The following is a 22,230-nucleotide window of genomic DNA, read 5'->3' as shown; positions in this document are numbered from 1 at the left end:
GTGTCTTTCTTCTTTCTCCCTCGGATTTCGGCAATCGGAAGTTCGGATTCACGACGAACTTACCCGCTGGAGTGCATTCCAGCTGGGAGACCACCGGGACGCATTACAATTCTTCCGCTATTAGTACTTTCATTACTACCGCTTCTTAATCTACCTTCTCATCTGCACCGCATGGGTTCATCTTCGAGCATGGCCTCGCATCAGCACCGCCCGATAAAGCCCGGGGTTTTCTCGCCTCTTGGTTCACGATGTCGTTGCAACGTTGATTCATGGCATTCGAGCAAACTATCCAGACCGGGTCGGCGCATTCTAGGCGTTCGTCATCATTAGATTCTTGTGACATTTTTAACTTTTGCACCTCGACCCGCTTTCTCTGTCCATACTGTATTGAGGCTACTATTGTTATGATCGGATACCCTCAAAGATCCTCTCGATTAATGTGCATGCATTTCAGGCCATTTGGCCGCCTACTGTTCTTCAATGGCAGTGCGGATAACCTTGATTCCGTAACACGGACTGCAAACTGGACTACACATTGGTAGATACCGCGCGAAGCACTAAAGCCCCTGCGCAGATCCGACTTCGCAATTGTTGGATCCCGATCGAAAATAGTACGAATTTCGACTTCTTTGATAGTGGGTTACTCATCGCGAAAAGCATCAAATCGTATCTTGTTCTGTCACTATGAACTCCCATGTAAGATACAAAGAAACGGAAGAAGGACAGAAAAACTCCGGTCATGCTCAAAGAAGATTATTGTACAACGAAAAGAAAACCCCAAATATACCCGCCAAAACATAGTACATGTGCCACGTACCTCCCTTATCGGAGCAGACGTCCCCATAAGCATTGCTGCCACACCGGAATTGTCGCTTCCGGATACTTGATGAGCAGATTTCCATGATACCAAGCCAATTCCTTTACTCCGCGCTCGATGACTGCGTCTGCACTTGAGCTTGCTGTGCCTCCGCCTCCGCCTGCCTCTGTCTCCGCTCGCGCCGAACAGCATCGGCCATGCGCATGCGGTTCAATTCGCGATCAATCTCCTCCTTCTCGAGCGGGATCTTGTGCGATTGTTCGGCGGTGGGCCAGAAGCCGTGGACAGTGAAGCGCTCATCGAGGTTCGTGCCGAAGTAGTACATCCAGCCGATGGGGAAAAGGACATACGTTCCGAACTGAAGGGGAAGAGGTGCGTCAGTAGCTGCCGGCTTCATTTGATCGAGTGTGTGGTCTGTGTATCATATAAAGAAGATGTAGGCAATGCTTTACCTTGAAGACTTCGAGGTTGCCCCCCTGGAGTTTGCGGAGAATAGAGGACATTGCGCTATGGATAGTAATGGAGATTCAGTGGCGGAGAAAGGTGGGGGGGCTGATGAAATTCCGATGGGTTAGATGCGGTTTATTCAGCACTTGATAGCGGGGTTGATGTGTGTATGTTGATCAGGATGGACGAGGGTGTTTCGAAGGTGGTTGAGAATAGTTAGTCTACTCCGAGTCTCGAGGCTGTCTCCGAGTGACAAAATTGGTTTTATCCAAATGGTCTGATACGGTTATCTCCACGGAGCTTTCTGACAAGCCCGGAGCCCACCGAAGCCCCGAGAGCAATTGCAAATCAGGCAAACATCCCACGTGCCTGGATACCGTTCGTCATGTGACCACAGCGACCTCGCCGTCGCTGTTGAGCCTCGGCTCATTCTCTCTCGGCTCGCCCGCTGGGGATCTCCCCGCATATCCTGGCCCTGCTGCGCGGAGATTGGCCCCGTCTAGCGCAATATTCCCCCCAGGTAGATATAGCGTTGTTCTCCCTTCTCCCTGACCAGAGGAAATTCACATTACCAGCCATATATCTGGCTCGAAATAACTTAAACTGAAGAGGCTCCTGCTCAGAAGAAGCACGTGAGGCTTGACATCAACAACTCAATTTGTCCTTCATTTGGCCAAATTGCATATATCCGAGTCGGCAACTAAAATCGACCTGCAACAAGCCCCTACGACGCTAAGTATCGACCTCCAGATTTCACCCACCATGGCCGACGGGAGTCTCATCACAATAGCCTACCAAGGTCGAATTGCTATCATCACATTGAACCGACCCCAGAAACTCAATGCCCTCGACCAAGATCTCTACTACCTCCTCGGCGAACGCCTCCGCGAAGCCGACGCAAACAAGGATATCTATATCACGATTCTCACCGGCAAGGGACGGTTCTTCTCCGCGTAAGTCCTGTCCCTGCTATCAGTCTCTAAACCCGCAAGTCCTCTTCAAACGCAGCAATTTATCCAATGTCCACGTTGGCCGACTTTCTGCTTTACAAAACTCAATCTAACGTGACCCAGCGGCGCCGACGTGACCATCTCCCGCCCCAACGGCGGCAGTCTGAACAGTAACGCCCGCCGTGACATCATCCGCGGCTTCGTAGCCAACAACTTCGACATCACGCGCACCTTTGCGCACCATTCCAAGATCCTGATCGTGGCGCTCAATGGGCCCGCCGTCGGCCTCTCTGCTGCGCTGGTCGCCCAGGCGGATTTCATCTACGCTGCGCCGCACACCTTCCTCCTGACACCGTTCTCCTCGCTGGGCCTGGTGGCCGAGGGCGGGGCATCGCATGCCTTTGTCGAGCGGCTAGGCGTCGCCAAGGCCAACGAGGCGCTGCTGATGAGTCGGCGCATTCCATGCGAAGAGCTGGTGGCCTCCGGGTTTGTGAACAAGGTGTTTGAGGCGGACTCGCGACAACGGGACGACTCGGATGGGTTTTTGGCAAAGGTGCTAGTGGAGGTAGAGGAGCGGTTGGGAACCCATCTGAACCAGGAGAGTTTATTGAAGATTAAGGAGCTGGTGCGCCGGCCGGGGAGAGAGGTGCTGGATCGGCAGAATGGATTGGAGGTCTTTGCGGGGATGGAGCGGTTCCTAAGCGGGGTGCCGCAGGAGGAGTTCCGGAAGTTGGCGTCCGGGGAGAAGAAGCATAAGTTGTGATGATGGAAGACTGTTGAACAGTCTTGGGGATCGGTATTTCGGACTAGACGGATTATATAGAGTTGGGCTGAGGTTGACTGAAGTGATGCGCGATGCACTGTGCAAGCGCAAGGCTTCTGAGTCTGATACTGTGAGACGCTCAATAGGAATTTTATTCATAGGCCTGTTTTGATATCACAACACTCTAGTCAATAACGCCGCCGAACTCTGACCGAAACACCAAGACCTAATAACCTCGTAGCATATCACTCGTCCGAGTCAGATTCCTGGGTTTGCTTGGCCAGGATGTCCTGCCATTGCCCAAGGAACTCACTCATTCCTCCCGGTCCAGTGAGTGAGGCATCTACCACCTCCTTTGGCAACTTGTGAGCCGAATACTGTGGTGTTGTGAAGGCATATGCCTCGGGATCATCGCGCTTCACCAGCCGGAACTCAGGGAACAGCGGGGCATCATCGCCCTCGTCACTTGATTCCGACTCACTTTCCGACTCGGAATCTTCGGCCTGTTCTGCACTGATACCATTGGCGCCGTTGAGGGAGAGACGAACAAATTGCTCTCCTGCTTCATCGTCTTCTTCCTGAATACCGACAGGGTCCTTCATTGTCAAGATCTCAAGCCAGCTAAATAATAACGAATCGGTCCTTTCGGCCCATGGGTTGATATCGATAAGCCAAACCTTTTCGTGGGGAGGCGGAATATATACGTCGAACACGAAGCTCGGGTCCGGGAATGTGCTCTTGAGCTTCTCGTCGAAGAATGCCTGGATGCGAGACCGGAGTGCCTCGCGCATGGGGAAGAGAAAGTCGAAGTGATTCTGGTCTCGCTGGCAGATACAAAGCAGCACGCGGTTGCGCACCCAGCATCGAAACTCAAGAGAAGGGTTAAAGTTGACATATTTGCGGAGGATGAGGTGGTAGGGGACTTCAGGCGGGGTCGTGGAGGGCACGGAGTCGGCATTCTCGGTCGCGGCGGCAGTAACAGCAGCGTCGTCGGAAACGCAGTCATCAAAGGGATGCTCCAAGTCGTGAGTGATGAAATCACTGCTCTTTAGAAGCAGGTAGATGTCATTCGGAGTACGGCATTGTAAATCGTTCGTAGCAGACATCCAACTCGCATCTTTCGGAGCGCTCCAGTTCAACTTGGGTGTTACTTTTCCTCCATATTCGCGGATCGTGGATTTGATCTGGGAGTGGATCTCTGGCCACTCGACGGATGGATCTGATTCTTCGGCTTCGCCATCGTCGGAGAATGTGTCGAGATCATCCTCGTCCGTGGGCGGGGCAGCCTCCGGTGGCAGAACGATGCCGTCGGCACGCAGGTAGGAGACAAATTGGGAGCTGAGAGGAATTGCGCGAGATTTGGGAACGAAACTACGATATCTGCAGGTTGAAACAAGTCCCGGGTTAGTCTGTCTGCATGGGTTAACTGGTTTGTCAAACGGTTAAACGTACCGAGGTTGCCAGCTATGGTATGAGCAGTTCAAGATGTGGGAATATGTGATCGGAGGAAAGGGCAGCCTTGTCAAGGGTTCGGAGGAGGATCCCTCCGTTGCAGAAACGTCTGGCGGGTCAATATGAGGCATATCGGCTTCGGATGCAAGTCATGCAAGATACGGTGCGAGATTGAATCCGCAGAAGGATGTGCCTCGTCGATCGCAAAGGCAGTCTGCGGGGCAGCCACTTTTTTCTGACCGTTGAGTCAGGAAAGTCTTGCTAGATTGGGATCAGTGGATACGGTGGGCGTGTTAGTATTCAGCTTTCAGTACAGTACAATGTCATATGCTGCCTCAGGCACCGGCGATCGTCATCCACTCGTTCTGGCCTGCGTAGCAACATCGAATGTTCTCCGAGCCCCCGGCCTGGTCGGCATAACCGTCGTTCGGCAGTCGTTGGTCATCTTTCGCCCAGCACTGGACTTCTTCCGCTATGTCTCCAGACGGTCCGGATCCTCAGAGCCTGAAATCATGGCAGGATGCTTTCCAATATCCAATCCCTACTGTGCGTCGCGTGGAGCAGGAGCTCCGGAGGGACATTGCGAGTAATAAGGAGAAGCTCCGGGCTCTTGTTGGGTATGTCCTAGTTGCACCAGCTTTTGATCTACTTGGCGACTGATTGAAACCTGCGCGAGCAGAACGCGATATCGGGAGCTTGTCGGGACCGCGGAGAAGATCGTCTCCATGAATCGTGGAATGGAGGAAGTGGATTCCACGTTGGCTGACATAGGACGGAGATGTAACCCGCGCTTGATGGAGAAAGCGTACACCCACGTGCAGGCAGTTGCTTCGTGCAAGGGTAAAGCTACTTCTGAATGCGAAATTGATCCTTTACCAATTGATGGCGTGTACCAGATTCTCCCGAACGTTCCCTCACAGGCCAGCTTGCTCTGCTTCATCGTTCCGCGATATCGATTTCGCGGCTCTTGAGAAGACGAGGCCCGTTATTACTCGTCGCAAAACTCATGGTGATCTCCCGACTGCTTCATAAGACTTTCTCACAACAACCGGCAGTGCCGCCGTTTGTCGAGAATCTCCGCAACCAACTCGCTTCCCTTCGACGGACCCTGTTGAGAAGAGTCGACAAGCGCCTTGCCCCTGCCAAGGCAACTCCGGACGAAATAATCGAAGCTTTGGCTGCTTACTGCTTAGCAACCAGTTCTTCTTCAGACGATGCTATACGATACTTCCATCAGATACGCCTGGACGCGATTGGAAGCCAGTTGGAAGTAAACGATCCCACGGGGGAGAACATCTTGAACAGCTTGCGCCTTTATATTCGAACACTGCAAACCTCCAAGATCTTGCTCTCGCGACGGCTGTCCGATGTATTAAACAAACTGAAGGCGCGGCCACTGCTCACAGACCCAGAGGTCCGCGGCCTGGAAGATCTGGACCTCGGGGTCCTTGGGCGCTGGGTCACTCCAGAGGTCAGCAATTTCACACCTTGGATCAAATTGAGTGAACTGTCCAAGGCAGAAATTGAGAACATCATCAAAAAATGGTCTAAACCCGCTTTCGAGAAGTATGTACAAGGGTCACGAGTAGCACTAACGAAGTGGTCGGATTTCTCAGAACTCTTGACTCTTCGCGCGAAAGTCCTAGAACTCTGGCTAAGCTCTCGGAGCTCAACACCTGCCCATTCATCTTTGCAAGTTCTGAAGGGCATCAGGTCTGTTCTGAACGAACGGCTTATGGGCATATTGGTAGACCAAGCTCAAGACTTGGATAAATTCGGTCAAAGTGTCGCGTCCACTATTGCTAGCTGGAGCGATCAAACTCATTCGCATTCTCAATCACTTTGGGACGAGAGTCTCATCTCAATTGACTACTCGAATGGTTCTTCTCATTTCAAGCAAGCTGTTGTGAACAGACTCTTAGGACGGGATGGGGATATTCTTGTGTCTCTTAGACAATATCAAGCTTGGCTACAGGCAGTGGACAAGTCAAAACGCTCCATCGACGTGTTACGCCAGGTACGATGGTCGGATGTTCTTGATGAAGGTGAGGATGAGGATCTTGAAGTGGGCATTCCGGCAATCTTGACCGATGATGATCCTCGGTTGCTGCGGGAGGCTCTGGAAGCTGCCATCAAAAAAGCATTCGAAGCCCTGGACAACTCGTTCAACGAAACTTTCAAAGCACTTCAGAATCCGAGTCTGAGCGAGAAGGCCGCATTCATGCTTAAGCTCATCAGGTTGATCCAGAGAGAAGTCCCAGTCGAGTCTATGCCAGCGAATTACGCATTTGCCAATGGTGTTGTTCCTCAGTTGCAACTGATCCTCTCTACCAAAATATCGGCACACACAAGGCCCTGGAAACCGCCGGCCTACTCAGTCGGAACAGACCGAGGCGTTCCAGGTCGATCCCTTTGGGAGGGTGATCCTGCGATCCCTGTGCAACCATCTCCGTCAGCGTTCAAATACCTGCGCCGACTAACGAAGTCAATGAGTCATTACGGTCCTGGCCTTTGGGACGCTTCCACTGTTCAGTGTCTCAAAAGGACTTTGCAAAAGGAGTTCGTCAAGATTGCCGCTTCTACTATGCAACAGATGAAGTCATCCTTTACTGCCCCACAAGAGGCTAAAGATAACTTGCCTGAAGTTAATGATAGCGAACCACCAACTCAGAACGGGGATGATGATTCACCCCCGAATCCGGAGACTGAGACGGAGAACACAGACCCATATAAATCTCTCCAAGATCATATGGTCCAGCTATATTTTGACACCTCTTATTTCAAAAATGCCTTTGAGGTCGGAGACTCGGAGACAAGCCATCTGGCTGAGGTACTGGGGACAATTCGTGGGGAGCTCGAAGATCAATCGCAGGCCACGATGAGAATCGATCAGGCTGCCCGTGAGCACTGGAAGCGAACTCATCTTCTGTTTGGCCTTCTGACGGATGCGATCGAGCCATAAGGTGTAGGTTTCATTTACCACTGGCTCAGTCTGTATTACTGTTACTGTATATGTATTATGTATATAGAGCCATCATCACTACTAACTACTAGAACTGCACAAATGGACATTCGCACCAATCACAATCCTTGTATATAGACTTGGACATATTAGGTGTAGTGTCCGCGGAGGGCAGCTCACCGCCCACGTCACGTTTCCGCCGGTCACAATGACTTCGCCGCGGGAAAAAGCGATGCGCTCATCTCCTCCTTTTGGCCATTCTCATGCGGGTTGTTGCTTGTGGTGCTTTTTGACCTCTTCCCCCGTGCCATTCCAGTCTTCCGTTCTCCCACCATGGCTACCCCGAGGCTGCCTTTTCTCTATCCGAACCTGATGCGAGCGGTGAGGTCATGCGAACCTACGACTTACCGCTCCATTCGTGCTCCATACTCCCGCAACCAGCAAGCCCCCTTTCACACCGGTCAAAGATACGCCCCGGAAACCTACCATCGACGATACGGACCTGCGGCAGAAGCCAACCTACCTCCGCCCTCCAAGCCGAAAGATGGGTCCTCCGAGAAACAGGCCCCCGAATCCCCTTCAGAACAGGAGACCAATGTGTCCAACGCTGCCCCGCAAGAACAGTCATCGCCCAAGGAGGACAAGGCCAAATCTACAGAAGCCACCTCTCCCCATTCCAAGGACAAGGCCGCACAATCAGCCCAGTCAAGCGAAAGCAGTGTGAACACAGAGAAGGCAGAGCTGGACACCAGGTCCAAGCCCAAGACAGACACCGAGCCCACGACCTCCGACCTCCAAGACACCGCGGCCTCTACCAAAGAGGCAGTTCCGATACCCTCCACCAACAACCATAACAACGAGCATCCTCCATCTTCCTCCGAAGAATCTCAATTCAACCCTCACATCTTCAAGCAGAACCCACTTGAAGGCGTCCTCCACATGCCATCCCCGTCATCCTACCTGACAACGGGAGGGGGCACAGACCCCACGAGCAACCCCCCGAACCTATCCCCGGCCCCCTACGTGCACTACTTTGACACCTACTCGCTTGTGCGGGACCTCTCGAAAAGCGGCTTCTCCGACGAGCAATCCATCACGATCATGAAGGCCGTCCGCAGCATCCTCCAGAGCAACCTGGATCTCGCCCGGCAGAGCCTTACATCCAAGTCGGACGTCGAGAACGAATCCTACCTCTTTCGGGCGGCGTGCTCGGAGCTGCAGTCCTCACTGCAGATGGCTCGGACCTCCGAGATGCAACGGCAGCGCGCGTCCCGGACCCAGTTGCAGCATGAAGCGGACATCCTTTCCCAGCGACTGAACCAAGAGCTGGCTGGTCTGAAGGACGATATCAAGGGCATGTTCAACGATCACAAGATGTCGACTCGCGAGCAGCAGCGCAACATAGATACCTCGGTGCAGGAGCTCAACTATAAGATCACCGTGTCGTTGAATAGTGATGGCAAAAGCGAGATTGAGGGTCTAAGGTGGATCTTAACAAGAAGAGCAGCGATGGCCATTGCCATCAGTGCTTGTGAGTCTTCCCGGCTAAGCCTGTCCCCAAACCCAAGCTATAAACCAAGGTAAACTGCTGACGCGCGCACCAGTCATGATCATTCTCTTCCTCAAGTACTACTCCATTCGCAAGGGGGAGGACAAGGGCAAGAAAAATGCTGAGAAGCCTGCCAACAAAGCCAAGGAAAGCCGGGTCATCACCCCGGATCCTATCCGTCCACCGAAGTCGACACCTCCTCCGACTATGATCCATCTCGGCGAATCTCTGGGTTAGAGTGGATAGCACAAGCTGCTGGAATTGAGTCACCAACGATCCCCTTGTCTCTCGTATCATGCCCTATCTCCCTTATATAACCATCTCTTCCCGATTCATAGACTTTTACCGCGGGTTAGAGGGCACAGTTGACTGTTCCCATCTTCATAGATTTTTTCTCTGTTACTATCATGCCTTAGACATATACATCCTCACCTATCCTGTGCACTTTCCACTGACCCCATACTGCTACTTCCGCCTCGGACTCATGTCGATTCCCCCTGCCCCTCACCACAACACGTCAACTCAATGAAGAATCTCCTGCGCATAGACAAAATAACATTCATAGCATAACACCGTTCTATCTATCATCAACGCCTCTATTAACATTCTGTATTTTGCTTGCAATAGAGCTCCTCATATATGCAAAGAAGAAGGGACAGAAAAGCAATCATGTCTTGCGCAAATATTTCGATACCATGATATGCGTACAACCGAGTGAGAAGAGTAGACTCGTCCCACCTAGATCATCTCGACCCATGTGCACATCATCTCGGCTCATGTAAGTAACATCAATCAATAAGTGACAGTGAGAACCCATGTATGTCATACCCCTCCCACTCCTCTTAATATTAGACAAGACAGAACAATGAGAAGTGTGCAGCGGGCTTACAAAAGCGGTAGCACGTAGACATGAAAGATGCGGAACCCATGTAAATCAGACGTAAAACCAAACGGAAGAGATTACATTGTTTTAGAAGGCTGGGAGAACTGGGATTTGTGTCACTTAATCAACAAGAGAGCAAGATCACAGAAGACGGGCTTCGAGTATACGCGATAGGACAATTGAAAGCGCGACTTGATTCAAAAGTCCATCCGCAGTGCAATACTGGGCATGCTCTGCTGCTCGTGGTCCGAGTCCGCGCGATCCCGGGCCTGTTTGTTTGCTCCGGAGTTCGCGTCGCTACTGCGCAGAATGTCCTCCAGCATCGACTTCTGCGCGGGTTGCATGGTGGCCACCAGGGCGCGAAAGATGACTTGGTTGGCTTTCGCAAGCTCGAGGAGGTGGGCGGAGGTCTCTGTGTAGACGGCGGTGCCCTCGCGTTCGGCGCGGGAGAGCAGCGTGGACATGACGAGCGACATGGCGGTCGGCGTCGCGTCCGCGGAGAAGACGGCATTCGTGACGCAAGAGACGAGAGTGCGCGCGATGACGGTCTTGGAGTTCTCCGGGTCATTGGCTATGTCGCCGTTCTCCCTGGGGCAACCGACGTAGAACGCAATGAGGCGCGGAGTGAGGTATCGGGCAATGGCCTCGCTGGTAGTAGATTTGGGCGTAGAGGTTAGAAGGATGGACCGGATGCAGCCTGCGGCAACGTTGGCGAGGCCAACATCCTGGAGGCAGTCTAGCAGTTCGTCTAAGACGCGAGGGACGACCGGGTCTTGGGGTGGGATAAGGTGGCCGCCGGTGGTGAGAAGGATGGCGATGGCCAAAAGAGTGTTCTTAGCGCACGGCAGTGAGGACTCGGACTCTCGCCGTTGGGCAAGGGTCAGCGTCGTGAGGAAGCGAGTGAGGCAGCCGCGTAACTGGCGAGAGACGACGGCAACGTTCTCCGGGTCTTCCGGGCCAATGTCTGGACTATTGCTAACGCTGCTGATGAAATGCTTGAATGTTGGCAGGGCCTGGGGAACGACTTCGGCCTGACACAAGCCCGTAGCTAAGATTGTACTGAAAATGTGTAAGATGCATGCGTTGAGATCGTTGCGGATAATCGATGGGAATATTGAGGCAACATTGACAAGGGACGAGAGCGAGAGCCGGATGAGGGACAAGGCATCTTCTGATCCCACGCCGAAACGCGCAAGGGGCGCGGATTCGCGCAGGTTGGGTAGCAATCCCGCAAGGACAAGAATGATGCTCCTCGTCAACTCGAAAAGCTGTTCGATGTCGTCGGATAGATGGTCGTCTCGATCCTCGCCTCCCTTGGCCGACGGATGGTCTAGGGAGAGGTTGCGTGCGATTTCCACAATCACATTTTGAATAGGAGTGCCCTCCGTCAAAGCGAGCCGATCCAACGAGTCCATAGTCTCCGAGAAGATAGCGTCCTGATAGATCGCATTGCCCGAAATCACCGGTCGTAGGATTCGCTTGAGTGCCTGGAGAATCTCCAGTCTTTGTGACGGAGTAGTCGACTGGTCGACCAAAGCCTCGAATGCAAGCCCGAAGAGGACGAAGAAGAAAGCAACCGGCTCGTCGCGATAGTTAATGTCGTGACCTTTGCTTCCCACTTCTTCTTTAGACGCAGCTTGTTCTTCTTCATCCGGCTTCGATTTCTCGAGCTCGGACTTGCCGTCTAAGGCGTCAAAAACGAAATCTATGTCCCTCTCGACTAGCCCAGCAATTGCATCGACAAGATTTAACCACGAGTCTTGGTAGAACTGAAAAGCGAATCTTAGTATATAGATTGACTGTGTATTGACACAGAGCAAACAAACCTTCAATAGTGTCTCCCGGTTCAACGCAGCGTACACTTCGTCCAAATCGCCGCCCAGTGGCCCGGTACCCAAACTTCCAGAGATATCGGGCTCAAATCTCAGGCGTGCGTACTCCTGAAGAGAGGAGAGCCACAACGGCGTGAGCTTAGTAAGGTATGGCTGCACAACCTCGTTCAGATACTCTTGCTCGATGCTAGCGATCTGAAGCCGTGCCCAGGCGGAATACAAGGCCATCTTGACCATAACTCTGGCGTTGGAGTTGAGGCCCTTCAATTCCCCGATTTCGGTGGTGTCCAGATTATCTTGGGTTCGTTAGCAGAAGGCGAGGCAGTAGCTCGAAGGTTACTCACTGGAGAAATTTTCGAGGCCAAGGACTAGAAGCTTGAGAATCCTGCCCATCCTCTCAACATTCGTCACAATACCCGTGGCAATGAATGTCGCTGAGACATTAATGGCCTCGGACGCCAGCTCTGCAGATGAGTCTGCAGCAAACGCCGGGGTAAGAGCCGATCCGATCTGGGCCTGGTACTGCTCAAGAAGAGACGCCTCAGTAAAGTCCGGGTCTGGAGTTTTGCCAAACATCTGAGATTGTACGTCAGTAAGCTCAATCAAAAAAGGCCGAACAGAGAACATACCCTCAGCACTTGGTCGATGATCTTTAGACCCCAGATGCGAAGCTCTATTACGTTTGCTGTGGAAGCTGAAAACGCCATGCGGACAATATCTCCGACCTTCTGTTGTAAAGCAAGTTCCGCGGGGATCACCTGATCCGGCAGGATAGCTTCCTGTACGAAACATAAGAGCTCACTCAGGCAACTCATAACGAAATTCCGAGTCTGCCATTTCAATAGTTCCTGCCCGGATACTGTGTCATTTGTTCCATCTGACTGTCCGGCCCCTGCAATAGCGGATGCAAATCCTGCAACCTCGTCGTCCGGCATGTCGTTAGCAGAGGGTTTCACCGCTGATGTAAGAGGCGGCTCCTCCGCTTTGAAGCGCGTCTTGGTCAAGGTATTGTGGCAGCGTTGAATCCAGAGCTCTGTCTCTTCAAGCGCTGTCTGCTGCATCCAGTCCTGGATCATACCCTTCAAAATCGGATTATCAGGTGTATCGTCAAATGCAAGCCAGATGTCCTCTTCAAGAGCCGGGGTAGCGGTGCGAATAACAGAAGCAGCGTCTCTCTTCATTAGGTTACTAAGGCCTCGGATAGCCACGTCTCTCATCAGAGGATTATCGGCAGAGAGCTCGACCTGCAATCGTTTAACATATCCAGAAAAGTCGACATATGCCGGCGCATACAGTGACAAGTGATCCAAGCACTTTGAGCTCTCTGTGACCAGAGCCGAATTGTCCTCCAGTTGGAATTGCCTGAGCAGGGTGAGAATAAGGTTCCTTGTCTTTGCAATGTCCTGAAGGTCAGGTCCGAGCACATTGATTAGCGAGTCCACGCAGCGACTGATCAGGACAGGAGTGAGGAAGGACATCTCGATATTGGATGTAGCCAGGGCTGCTGCCTCTTCGTTGTGAGTATCTGCGTTGTACAGCTGAGCGAGCATTCCAAGAGAACTGGAGACGAAGGGCGAGAAGGTCAATCCCGCAGAGTTCGCGACTCGTTCTAGACCACCAAGAGCCCAGAAGTGGACTAAAGGGTGATGATCGTTACATAAAGACATTAAAACACCAACGATGGTCTTAAGATGCAGACCAGCTGCCATACCACCGACTTGAGAATGGATACAACCTAAAGCAGTAGCGCAGCCAGCACGGGCATTAGGTTCTCTATTTTCGACGATCGTATCCACAAGCCAATTGACCTGTGTATTTGTGAACGTGTTGCCAAAGCTCTCGCAGAGCCGTCCGAGCGCTTCGGCGCCGATCGTGCGGACAATTAGATCAGGATCAGTGACAAATTTCTGCTAGGGTCAATTTACTGTCTTGAGGCTTGGAACACTGACTTGGATGTCTTACCTGGACGAGCTCTTGCAGGACTTTATCAGTAGCAGGATTGAGTTTCCCGGCACCGGGACCGATTCCCTTGGCCGATACCTTGAGGGCATGGAGAAGCGCCACGGCAACATTAACATTCATAGCAGCCTTGCGGCCAGGGTTCCGCTGAAGCCCTGGCGATACAAGGTATGTGGCAATCTGTTCTACACTGCTTTCTTGTACCTTGGGCCCGTGTAATGAGATTGCAACTGAGAAAAGCTCGATTGCCGCATTCACAACACCGGTTGCGTGCGGATCAGCCAAAAGACAGTCGCCTTGCCTTGAAGCATATAGCAGAACTGAATCGTGCTCGCTTGCTTGAAATATAGGGAAAGTCAACTGGATATGTCAGTATCAAGCAAGTAGCAAGAACGCATGCCCTCTACTTACGGCATCATCGATACTTTGATCCGCCGAGTCAACAGCAGACCATGCTGGTCCATTGTCATTCTCGTTCTTGCCAGTGAGCGCCGCGCGAACATAGTCACGGGTGATTCCCGTGACTCCGAATCCGTAGTTATCGCAGAGATCCCACAGAGTGTCGAATTGTGCAGTCGAGGCAGCAATTGAGCTTTCTAGAGGACCCGCCTGGGCAGCATCGGGGTCTGCAAAGGACGAAATTGCCAGACTCAAGAGGCTAGATTGAGAGATAACATCGCCACGGCTCAAAGGGTGGACATGAAGTAGCTTGGAGAAACACTGCAGAACACGTCGTCGGACCATCGTTTCGATATCGTGCAACTGCAATGAAGGGTGGAGACGCTGCGATGATTCATTTACAGCCTTTTGCCGCGGGAGGTCTTCGAGAAATTCAACTGTATTCTGAAGCATTCCTGCTATTCTCTTCGCTCCGTCCGCTGTGATTAACTTGCTATTAAACTCCATGAAGACCAGCAATGCGCCCAGAGCACATTCCCTGACATGGGCAAGAAAGCTCGTCTCCAATACTCCACGCTGAGCAGAGTTTTCCTTGCTCAGGTGGATTGGAAGCGCATTTTTCCAAAGCAGCATCAATTGCGACAGATGTATTTTCACCAAGCTTGGACCGAGTGGCATTAGACCACCAATCAGGATCCAAGCAACCTGTATCTGCGTACATGCGGCACGTAGCTCAGAATTGCTGCTTGTTTTCAAGAGGTCGGTTGCTTGAGTAAATACACGGGAGAATACATCGACAGACCCATATAGAGGTTGTAGTCGAGATGTACTTAGCATGGCCGAGAGACCATTAGCGTACCCCACACAACGACGTGGCGACTGCCGAGGAGTGCCCAGTTGACTGACTTCTCTGTTCAAGGTATTCAGGCAAATAGTGACACAAGACAGTAATTGGTGCGGACAGGCAAGGACAAAATTGCGTAAACAGTGCGCTGCGTGAATTTGAACAGTATAGCTGGGGTGAGACAGGACCTGGAGCAGAGCCTCGCGGCAAGGCTCAGCGAGAGTCGCAAATGCGGACCCAAGGCATTGAATCAGGGAAGACAGTGCGCTCAAAGTGCTCGTCAAAGAATGCTTGCTTGGCTCGCGCCGTTCTTGAACCACCTGAGGATAATCCTTGAGGACATCATTGATCAACCATTTGGCCGCGTTGAGCTGACTGGTCTCCCGAAGCGATTCGCGCCCGACTGTATCCTCCAGAATGCTTTTGACAAACTTTCTCGTCATCAACATTCGGAACCGATTATATGTCACTGTGGGATGGTTCAAAAGGTCGAACAAAAGATGAGTCGCAATCTGGCTATAACGGTCTTCTATTATCTTGTCGCCGAGGATTCGCAAAACGTGCTTGTAGCATACGGCGATACCAGCGCGAGCTCGATTCGAAGTCGTGCTTTTTAGGTACTGCGTGGAGAGTTGGCGAAGGAGGTCTGGGAGAAGGAAAAACAGACGAGTTTCCGGTTTCTTGGTGGTTGACGACTCGGAAATCTCTGCCTCCTCATCATCTTCTGTCGGCTTCGCTGTCGGTTTCCTTGACAATCTTTTTGCTTTTTTAGGCTTCGGCACAGACGTGATCCGGGTATCTGAAGCATGCAATTTGGCTAGTGCACGAGCGAGACAGGCTGCAGCTGCGTGCCTGACGGGAGCGACAGGACTGTCAACCGCCTTCCACACCACGGCCTTCAGGTGATCGAAGTCGTTCGTATTATTGAAGTATGGAGTTGTGTTCACGAGTTGCTCGAGGCAACGGCATGCGTGGACCTGAACGAAGGTCGATTTATCCCCGGTTGCGGCATTGCGGGCCTGCTTCCAGATGTCTCGTGCTGTAGTTTCGTCGACCGGGACCCCAGAGCCAACTACCACTTTTCGCAGAACGGAAAACACTGACCCACGGCATCCTGTATGGTTGCTCGAGGCTTTGAGGAGCTTCAGTAAGCTTGACACAACAACGCCGCCTTGGGCAAAGACACTCTCCCCCGCGACCGCGAACACTTCTCCCAAACAGTGGGCTGCAGCGAATTTGGTCTTGAGCTCGGCATCATTTTTGCTTGCATTCAAAATTCCTAGCAGGTCATTTACTGTTTCAAAGAGTACCCCGCGATCACCTTTCCTGAAGATAGCACCGAAGCAGCGTCCCAGGTTATTGCGAATGACCCGCGTGATTGTTGGCGAAGAAAGCGTCAAAATCTTGAACAATTCTTTTTTCAGGAATTTCTGCTGCGATGAGACCTGCGCCTGATCCAATCCTGATAAGTGTTGAACTAGGTCGGAGGTAAAGGTGAGGAGGTAGAGGTCCTGTTGTTCGGAGGGAAGCGCATGAAGCTTGCTGATGTCGAGCTCCGCACGGGGAGCCGCATTATCGGCGGCGGAAGTAGACGTAACGTTCTCAGATGCAGACATTGGGTTAGATCGTGCCACCTAGGGCGTCACCCATTCGGGCTCTAAGTTGTATCGAGGAACGAGAATGAAGACAGGTTCGGAGGGAGGGGGCAATCTGGCGCCTAGGTGGGCAGTCGAGTACTGGCCGACCTTCCACTACGTAGTTCGAATGTGTCGCGGCCCCCTCCCCGCCCCTTTAAGCGGGCACTTGGCCTCATTTCCGGGGACGGGCGGTGCCGGAGAAACTGTTGTGCCGGTCCCGCTATCAGATGGAAAGATGCGGACTGATTGTAGATACCTTTCGTTGCATCTCCGGTAGAGATGGTGCCGTCTGCCAATCGATAGACTCAGGTCTGCTCTGCAATGGCGTCTTTAATGCACAAGAATCTGGTGCACCAGCGCGTTACCCGCGCCAATCAGTTCATATGCTATGGTTGCCGTAGCTTCAGCAGCAGCGCCCCATGGTTTGCTGGGCATAACCGGTGGTCTAAGATCAAGCACGATAAAGCCAAGGAAGACAAGCTAAAGAGCAAGGAGCGCCAACTCATGAATAAGGAGATCAGCAATGCAATTCAGTGTAAGGCCACAGTCTCTCACAACCACACTGTATGTCAAGGCTAATTCGGCGGAGTGTTTGGCCCTGACCCGGAGTACAATCCGCGCCTGTCCCTTGCCCTCTCGAACGCGAAGCGAGCCGGAATTCCCAAGAACGTTATTGAAGCCGCTCTAGCCAGAGGAAAGGGCATTAGTCTGACCGGTGAGGCGCTGGAGCAAGTCACTGTTGAGGCTATCCTGCCACATAATGTTGCGCTCGTGATTGAATGCCAGACCGACTCAAAAGCCCGTCTATTGCAGGACATTAGACATACCATCAAGAACGCTGGCGGGTCCGCCACCCCAACAACCTATTTGTTTGAGAAGAAAGGTAGAATTGTTTTCGAGAAGAAGGATGGTGTGGATCCGGATGACTACTTGGACCAGGCGATCGAAGCGGGCGCAACCGATATTACATCTGACGATGAAGGTCGCCTTATTGTCTTCACAGAACCCACAGAAACGAAGAGTGTTGGAGAATCACTGTCAAAGGCAATTGGAATGCCCGTCGAGGAACTAGAAATATTCTGGGATCCCAACAAAGACACCATGGTGGACCTCAAAGACGAAGAGCAAGTGGAACATATCGAGAAAGCCATGGCTAAGCTTCGAGAGGAGCCATGTGTCAACGACATATATATGAACACGCGTCAGCTGTTCTAACATTATGCGGGCTAAGTTACGCGGGTCCCAACGCCGAGCACGTATAGAGTGTATAATAGAATTAACATGTCATACTAGATGTAAATTGAATATCATCAAGATGAAAAGCTGCTAGAGCCAGGCTCGGCATGATATACAGCGACTATCATTGAGTTCTGCAGCTATTACTCTTTCCTCAAAGCTTTCATAGTGCTGCGCATCAGATTTCCAATGCCCACATTTCCTGTTGCATCCAACCAATCAAGCATCCGAACACGATACTCCTGCCAGGTCAGCTTCAAGCCTCCCTCTTTCTCGAGGGCACTGAGTGCTTTCTGAGTCACAGGTTTCTGCAACCTTGGTTGACTCTCATCAATGCCATTGTTCTCCTCAATATCCGCAAAACACGCTGCAGACATATTGCATAGAGCGACATGGTGGCTCAGCGAAAATACTGAGGATATGGTGTAGAAGAAGTTGACATCTCGCTTTCTCTCCCGTGAACTATCGTTCAGATTACGGATAAAGCGCGTCAGGGCGTTGACAATGGGTGCCGGAATCAAGCAACCTAGTGCGTTCGGGTCATCAGAGTTGAGTCCGCGATTGCGCCAGATCAAGTTGCAGATATCCATGATGTACCCGTTGAATTGACCCACAAGGTCTGTCGGATATAATGATTCGGTCGCATGTGGAATCTGTAGGGCGGGGGAAGTGAGAGAAGCTTCGAATGACGATTTGTAGGTAGCGAGTACTGAGCTCATAATCGACATAACGGAGCTTATCGGGGTAAAGACAAGGGTATAAACTGTTGGAGCGAGGGGGATAGTAAGACGGATGCTCCTGTTCAAAGGTGCATGCGAAAACAGTTCGGCTAATGTGCAGTAAAATTCAAGGACGGACAGTGTAGCAGGTTTTTGTCCTTCGGGCTCAACCTCTGCCGTACGCTGTATTGTAGATTCGAGACTCGATAGAGCCAACAATTCTGCGTGTGAGATAAGGCGGCCCAGTGGCTTGAATTCACGAGCGCTGAGCGGTTGAGATCTCAAACGTACGCCCCATTGGTGAATTAGCGAAGAGTAGAAGTCGAGTAGGGTCACTTGAGAGCGAGGTGTGCCGTCTAATATTGAAACCTCTAGGTGGCCCAGGAACTCTTCTCGCAGGTCTTTGAACTCCTGAAGTGGTAAATATGACAATAAAAGGAGCACTCTGTCTTGATTGTCGTAGCCGTCCCACGAAAGGATATATTGCTTAAGGAATGGAACCAACGGGTGGGGAATTTCCTGTAGTCATGTAAGATTTCTAGAGAGAAACACAGACGTGTCATGGACCCATACCTTTGTATATTGCGCATAGTTGAGTGCAAGATCCATAATGTACCCAAGCGACTCGGTCCCTTCGTGATCGTTCTCGTGCATGTGCTCCAATTGATCATCAAGGAAGCTTTTCAACCAATCATTCAGACGACGATGTGCAGCGTCGGACTGAGTCAGGAAGAGATACTTCTGAGCCAAGGGATCTCCCATCATGGAGATGATTTGGTTAGGTATTTCGATTCGATCAAGTCTTTCGACAAAGTGGTCCACACTGCGCAATTCTTCAAGCGCAGTATGATATAATGAGACCCGCGATGTTTGTACAGCAGGTACAATGACCTCCATTTTGCCTCTCTTAACCATACCACGATGCACTACCTGGAAAGTTGATGGCTGCGCAGCTTGAAGTCGCTCCGAATGCGTTTCTTGGATTTGTCGCACGTGGGCTGTCCACTCAAGATCTGGGTGCTTGAAGAATAGTGCCTTTCTTCCCGAAGACCCAAGATCTCCCACAATTACATCGGGACAGTAGTTCTTGAAAGCTTTCAAGAGAGTGAGAAGCTCTTTATCATCGCATCCAGCAGCACCAAGAAGCTCCATAAGAGCCTGGATTCTGAAAGGCTTGACATGTTTCCGTCTCGTAATTAACGAGAGTAGATGACACAACGGCTTCCGTAAGCTTAACATATCAAGGTGGTTAAAGAGAACCGCGTATAGTTTCGCTAGATGAGACCGATCATCGAGAAAATCGTATACGAGAATCAGCCATCGCAAAAGCAAAGCCTGCGTTGCGGGACTAGGTTTTGTTTTAGCAGGGCCAAGGCAGCACACAACTTGCGTGACAGTCTTGGAGGATATCCTCTCCTGCGGGTAGAGATTCTTAACTAGGATAGTAATTGTTCCCTGGTCAAGTTGATTACTCTTCGTAAGGACCTGAAGCAGATGTTCTAGGCCAGACTGGGGAATTCCGCTCTCATAGGCATGTGTTGCTATTGTTCTGGCTAACTGCCCAGCATCCGTGTATCGCTGCTTTGATGGCAAAAACGAGACTGGCAAGTGTCAGGGTAGAGATTCCATAATGAGATAGGTCTGGCGACTGACCTGCTTCGAGATGCTGAATCGCATCTTGTAGGCTGGTTGGTGCAGCATCGGAGCCTAAATGGAATGTCAAAACGACAGTAAACAAAGGTGAGATACATGACTAACCTCTGTCCGAGTCGGATGACATTGTAGTCTAAAACTTGCTTATCTATTAGTAAATTAATCGCGGTGCAGATCGAGTGCGGTATCTCGCAGCGCATATCAGACTGCACCGAGGCCTTGATCACTTTCGATCATTCAAGTCGCGCGCGGACTCGAAAGTCGCGTCAACGGCGCGACAGATCAACAGTACTACCACAGAAGTAAAGAGTAATAATTAGACCTGCTGCTTTCCGCCGAGTCGCTTCTTTAAATTCTTTCGTGGTATGCACGTTTTTGTCGACCATAAATGCTGTCAGGTAGATAACTCTGTGAAAAAAGGCGCGGGAAGTTGAAGATGCGCGAGACCTTGCCAAATCTGGTAACCAACTGGCGACACTCAAAATGGCGGCAACCTGACCTGGGCTCTCCCCTTCGTGAGAACTGGCTCTCACAACATAACACTTCTAATACAGTGACATCTTTAATGACCAGAAAATTACGAGAACTATCCATATTGCGGACTTTTGAGTACAGTGATAGCTCCGCGACATTTTCTCACACCCTTCTAGGATCTTGAAAATTGGGCTTCGAGGCTCTCGTTTATAGGATTCACACTGAGGAAGAGTCGCTAAAGCAACAGCAGTTTCTGCTAGGGAAATATGAGACAGATCTATGGGTCTGAGCAGCAGCCACAGACATATAAGGGCAGGCTCGAACCATTCTAGACAATGAGGTGTTAACTAATTTTTGGCAAAGAACGCCAGCTTCGCTAGTATAGAGTACCACTCCACAAACATCCTTGGAGATGTCCAGGTTGCCATCTCTGATTTGTGGTGGGGATATGATGTTTCACTGGCTCTGAGGCGTCTGTCAGTAAAGCCAGTCGATCTCCAGCACCTGTGTGTTTAAATAGTTTGGCTGTTCATTCACTTCGCGGTGTGCTACCGGTAAGTTCCCCGTTGTTTTCGCCAGTAAGTCATTCTGGCTTGAGTCAAGTAGTAGATTCTCGAGTACTAGATCTCCTCTTCGCGTCCCAGGGGAAAATCGTAAAGTTGTCCCCAAAGTACTACTATCTGTGGTGCAGTTAGGAGTATTTATGATCTTTGGAGAGGCCCAATTCCACTCTCGAGTTCCATTTCTGTGCAGAGCTGGGATATTGGCGACTGTACATTCCCATAGCCAAGAATAACATCAATTGGGGGTGTAGAAGCATTTCGAGCGTTACTATCTGCCTCCGGTTCCCTGTGTGCATAGTTTAGTTGCATCCGGGGATCGCTGTCATCGCCGTCCTTTTGGGGCGGCACGTCGATCATCGAGTCTCCGGAACGAATCGGACCTTCTGTTGAGGGTGGGGGGCGCGCTGCCAGCGGTTGTTGCACCGGGCTGCGGAGTTTGCTAATGTCAGGAGCATCGCACTGTCGATGAGCTCCGTCGGCAGAAGACGTCAGACCTGACATGCCTAGAAATCACGGAGAGTGAGGGTCTACTGTACCACAATAAGTGAGAGATGATGTACATGTAAAATTCCGGCTGGTGACTTGGCTTGTGATGGAGAAGGCGTGGGATGCCATGCCTTAAGCTTTGACAATCTCGCGTCAGTCTGGGGATTAAGTTAGCCCTGTCTCAGCTCCTTCCCTGTGAGTACTTGAACCTCTGACGCGAGCCATTTTGACAAATTAAAGTCCCGCGGGTAGAGCTTCATACAGCAGCCTATAGCTGCCATGATGAGATTGTAGAAAAGTGATTATTATTTATCATGTGCCCATGATTCTACCAGCAGAATCAGTCTTTAAGCTAACTATACTAGCTAGCTAACTCTATCAAGGTCTTTAACGAGGTCTTTAACTAGTGTTTGATCTTATACTATATAGAGTATTGAAAATCTTTAGCTACTAGCTCCATAAAGAAGACTTTTAATTGATCAGCTCTATGAAGATCTTTGATGAAGAAGGATCTTCATTTACTAGCTTTAAGCTGAAGGGCTTCCCGTTCCTGAATATCTTTCTACATAAAAGATTTCTCTGTGTCAGAGATCTTCCCACATCAA

General features: G+C 51.1%; 9 protein-coding genes across 9 annotated transcripts; 4 read left to right on the top strand and 5 right to left on the bottom strand.

Moving 5' to 3' along the window:
* Positions 1 to 663: 663 nt before the first annotated feature.
* On the bottom strand, positions 664 to 1,542 carry BP01DRAFT_354038 (uncharacterized protein). Its single transcript, XM_025574335.1, has 2 exons — positions 1,270 to 1,542; positions 664 to 1,175 (listed from the first exon to the last, which is right to left on the bottom strand). Exons 1-2 carry the CDS (start codon positions 1,318 to 1,320, stop codon positions 921 to 923), a joined length of 306 nt encoding a protein of 101 aa, XP_025434177.1. The 5' UTR covers positions 1,321 to 1,542; the 3' UTR covers positions 664 to 920.
* A 259-nt stretch (positions 1,543 to 1,801) lies between these two features.
* BP01DRAFT_354037 (dodecenoyl-CoA isomerase) lies at positions 1,802 to 3,145 on the top strand. Its single transcript, XM_025574334.1, has 2 exons — positions 1,802 to 2,217; positions 2,338 to 3,145. The coding sequence occupies exons 1-2, from the start codon at positions 2,027 to 2,029 to the stop codon at positions 2,975 to 2,977; spliced, it is 831 nt and encodes a 276-aa protein (XP_025434176.1). The 5' UTR covers positions 1,802 to 2,026; the 3' UTR covers positions 2,978 to 3,145.
* Positions 3,146 to 3,222: 77 nt separating this feature from the next.
* cdc123 (cell proliferation protein CDC123) lies at positions 3,223 to 4,560 on the bottom strand (the record flags this gene model as incomplete). Its single annotated transcript, XM_025571597.1, has 2 exons — positions 3,223 to 4,357; positions 4,430 to 4,560. 2 exons carry the CDS (start codon positions 4,558 to 4,560, stop codon positions 3,223 to 3,225), a joined length of 1,266 nt encoding a protein of 421 aa, XP_025434175.1.
* A 274-nt stretch (positions 4,561 to 4,834) lies between these two features.
* Positions 4,835 to 7,489, top strand: BP01DRAFT_334762 (uncharacterized protein). Its single transcript, XM_025573176.1, has 3 exons — positions 4,835 to 5,046; positions 5,109 to 5,269; positions 5,326 to 7,489. The coding sequence occupies exons 1-3, from the start codon at positions 4,904 to 4,906 to the stop codon at positions 7,389 to 7,391; spliced, it is 2,370 nt and encodes a 789-aa protein (XP_025434174.1). The 5' UTR covers positions 4,835 to 4,903; the 3' UTR covers positions 7,392 to 7,489.
* Positions 7,490 to 7,666: 177 nt separating this feature from the next.
* Positions 7,667 to 9,341, top strand: BP01DRAFT_313330 (CCDC90 family protein). Its single transcript, XM_025572503.1, has 2 exons — positions 7,667 to 8,922; positions 8,996 to 9,341. Exons 1-2 carry the CDS (start codon positions 7,725 to 7,727, stop codon positions 9,175 to 9,177), a joined length of 1,380 nt encoding a protein of 459 aa, XP_025434173.1. The 5' UTR covers positions 7,667 to 7,724; the 3' UTR covers positions 9,178 to 9,341.
* Positions 9,342 to 10,020: 679 nt separating this feature from the next.
* On the bottom strand, positions 10,021 to 16,473 carry BP01DRAFT_380106 (AP-1 complex accessory protein LAA1; the record flags this gene model as incomplete). Its single annotated transcript, XM_025577205.1, has 6 exons — positions 10,021 to 11,592; positions 11,650 to 11,951; positions 12,000 to 12,231; positions 12,285 to 13,562; positions 13,618 to 13,974; positions 14,026 to 16,473. The coding sequence occupies 6 exons, from the start codon at positions 16,471 to 16,473 to the stop codon at positions 10,021 to 10,023; spliced, it is 6,189 nt and encodes a 2,062-aa protein (XP_025434172.1).
* A 301-nt stretch (positions 16,474 to 16,774) lies between these two features.
* BP01DRAFT_354032 (post-initiation translation factor DPC29) lies at positions 16,775 to 17,758 on the top strand. Its single transcript, XM_025574333.1, has 2 exons — positions 16,775 to 17,029; positions 17,084 to 17,758. Exons 1-2 carry the CDS (start codon positions 16,816 to 16,818, stop codon positions 17,707 to 17,709), a joined length of 840 nt encoding a protein of 279 aa, XP_025434171.1. The 5' UTR covers positions 16,775 to 16,815; the 3' UTR covers positions 17,710 to 17,758.
* Positions 17,759 to 17,830: 72 nt separating this feature from the next.
* On the bottom strand, positions 17,831 to 20,483 carry BP01DRAFT_334750 (Mis6 domain protein). Its single transcript, XM_025573175.1, has 4 exons — positions 20,208 to 20,483; positions 20,103 to 20,156; positions 19,023 to 20,050; positions 17,831 to 18,968 (listed from the first exon to the last, which is right to left on the bottom strand). The coding sequence occupies exons 1-4, from the start codon at positions 20,227 to 20,229 to the stop codon at positions 17,874 to 17,876; spliced, it is 2,199 nt and encodes a 732-aa protein (XP_025434170.1). The 5' UTR covers positions 20,230 to 20,483; the 3' UTR covers positions 17,831 to 17,873.
* Positions 20,484 to 21,277: 794 nt separating this feature from the next.
* On the bottom strand, positions 21,278 to 21,906 carry BP01DRAFT_363359 (uncharacterized protein; the record flags this gene model as incomplete). Its single annotated transcript, XM_025576270.1, has 2 exons — positions 21,278 to 21,642; positions 21,888 to 21,906. The coding sequence occupies 2 exons, from the start codon at positions 21,904 to 21,906 to the stop codon at positions 21,278 to 21,280; spliced, it is 384 nt and encodes a 127-aa protein (XP_025434169.1).
* Between the last annotated feature and the right edge of the window lie 324 nt (positions 21,907 to 22,230).

Source organism: Aspergillus saccharolyticus (assembly GCF_003184585.1).
Source record: "Aspergillus saccharolyticus JOP 1030-1 unplaced genomic scaffold BP01scaffold_5, whole genome shotgun sequence".
In the NCBI taxonomy this organism is placed as follows: domain Eukaryota; kingdom Fungi; phylum Ascomycota; class Eurotiomycetes; order Eurotiales; family Aspergillaceae; genus Aspergillus; species Aspergillus saccharolyticus.
This window is presented reverse-complemented; position numbering and strand designations above follow the sequence as displayed.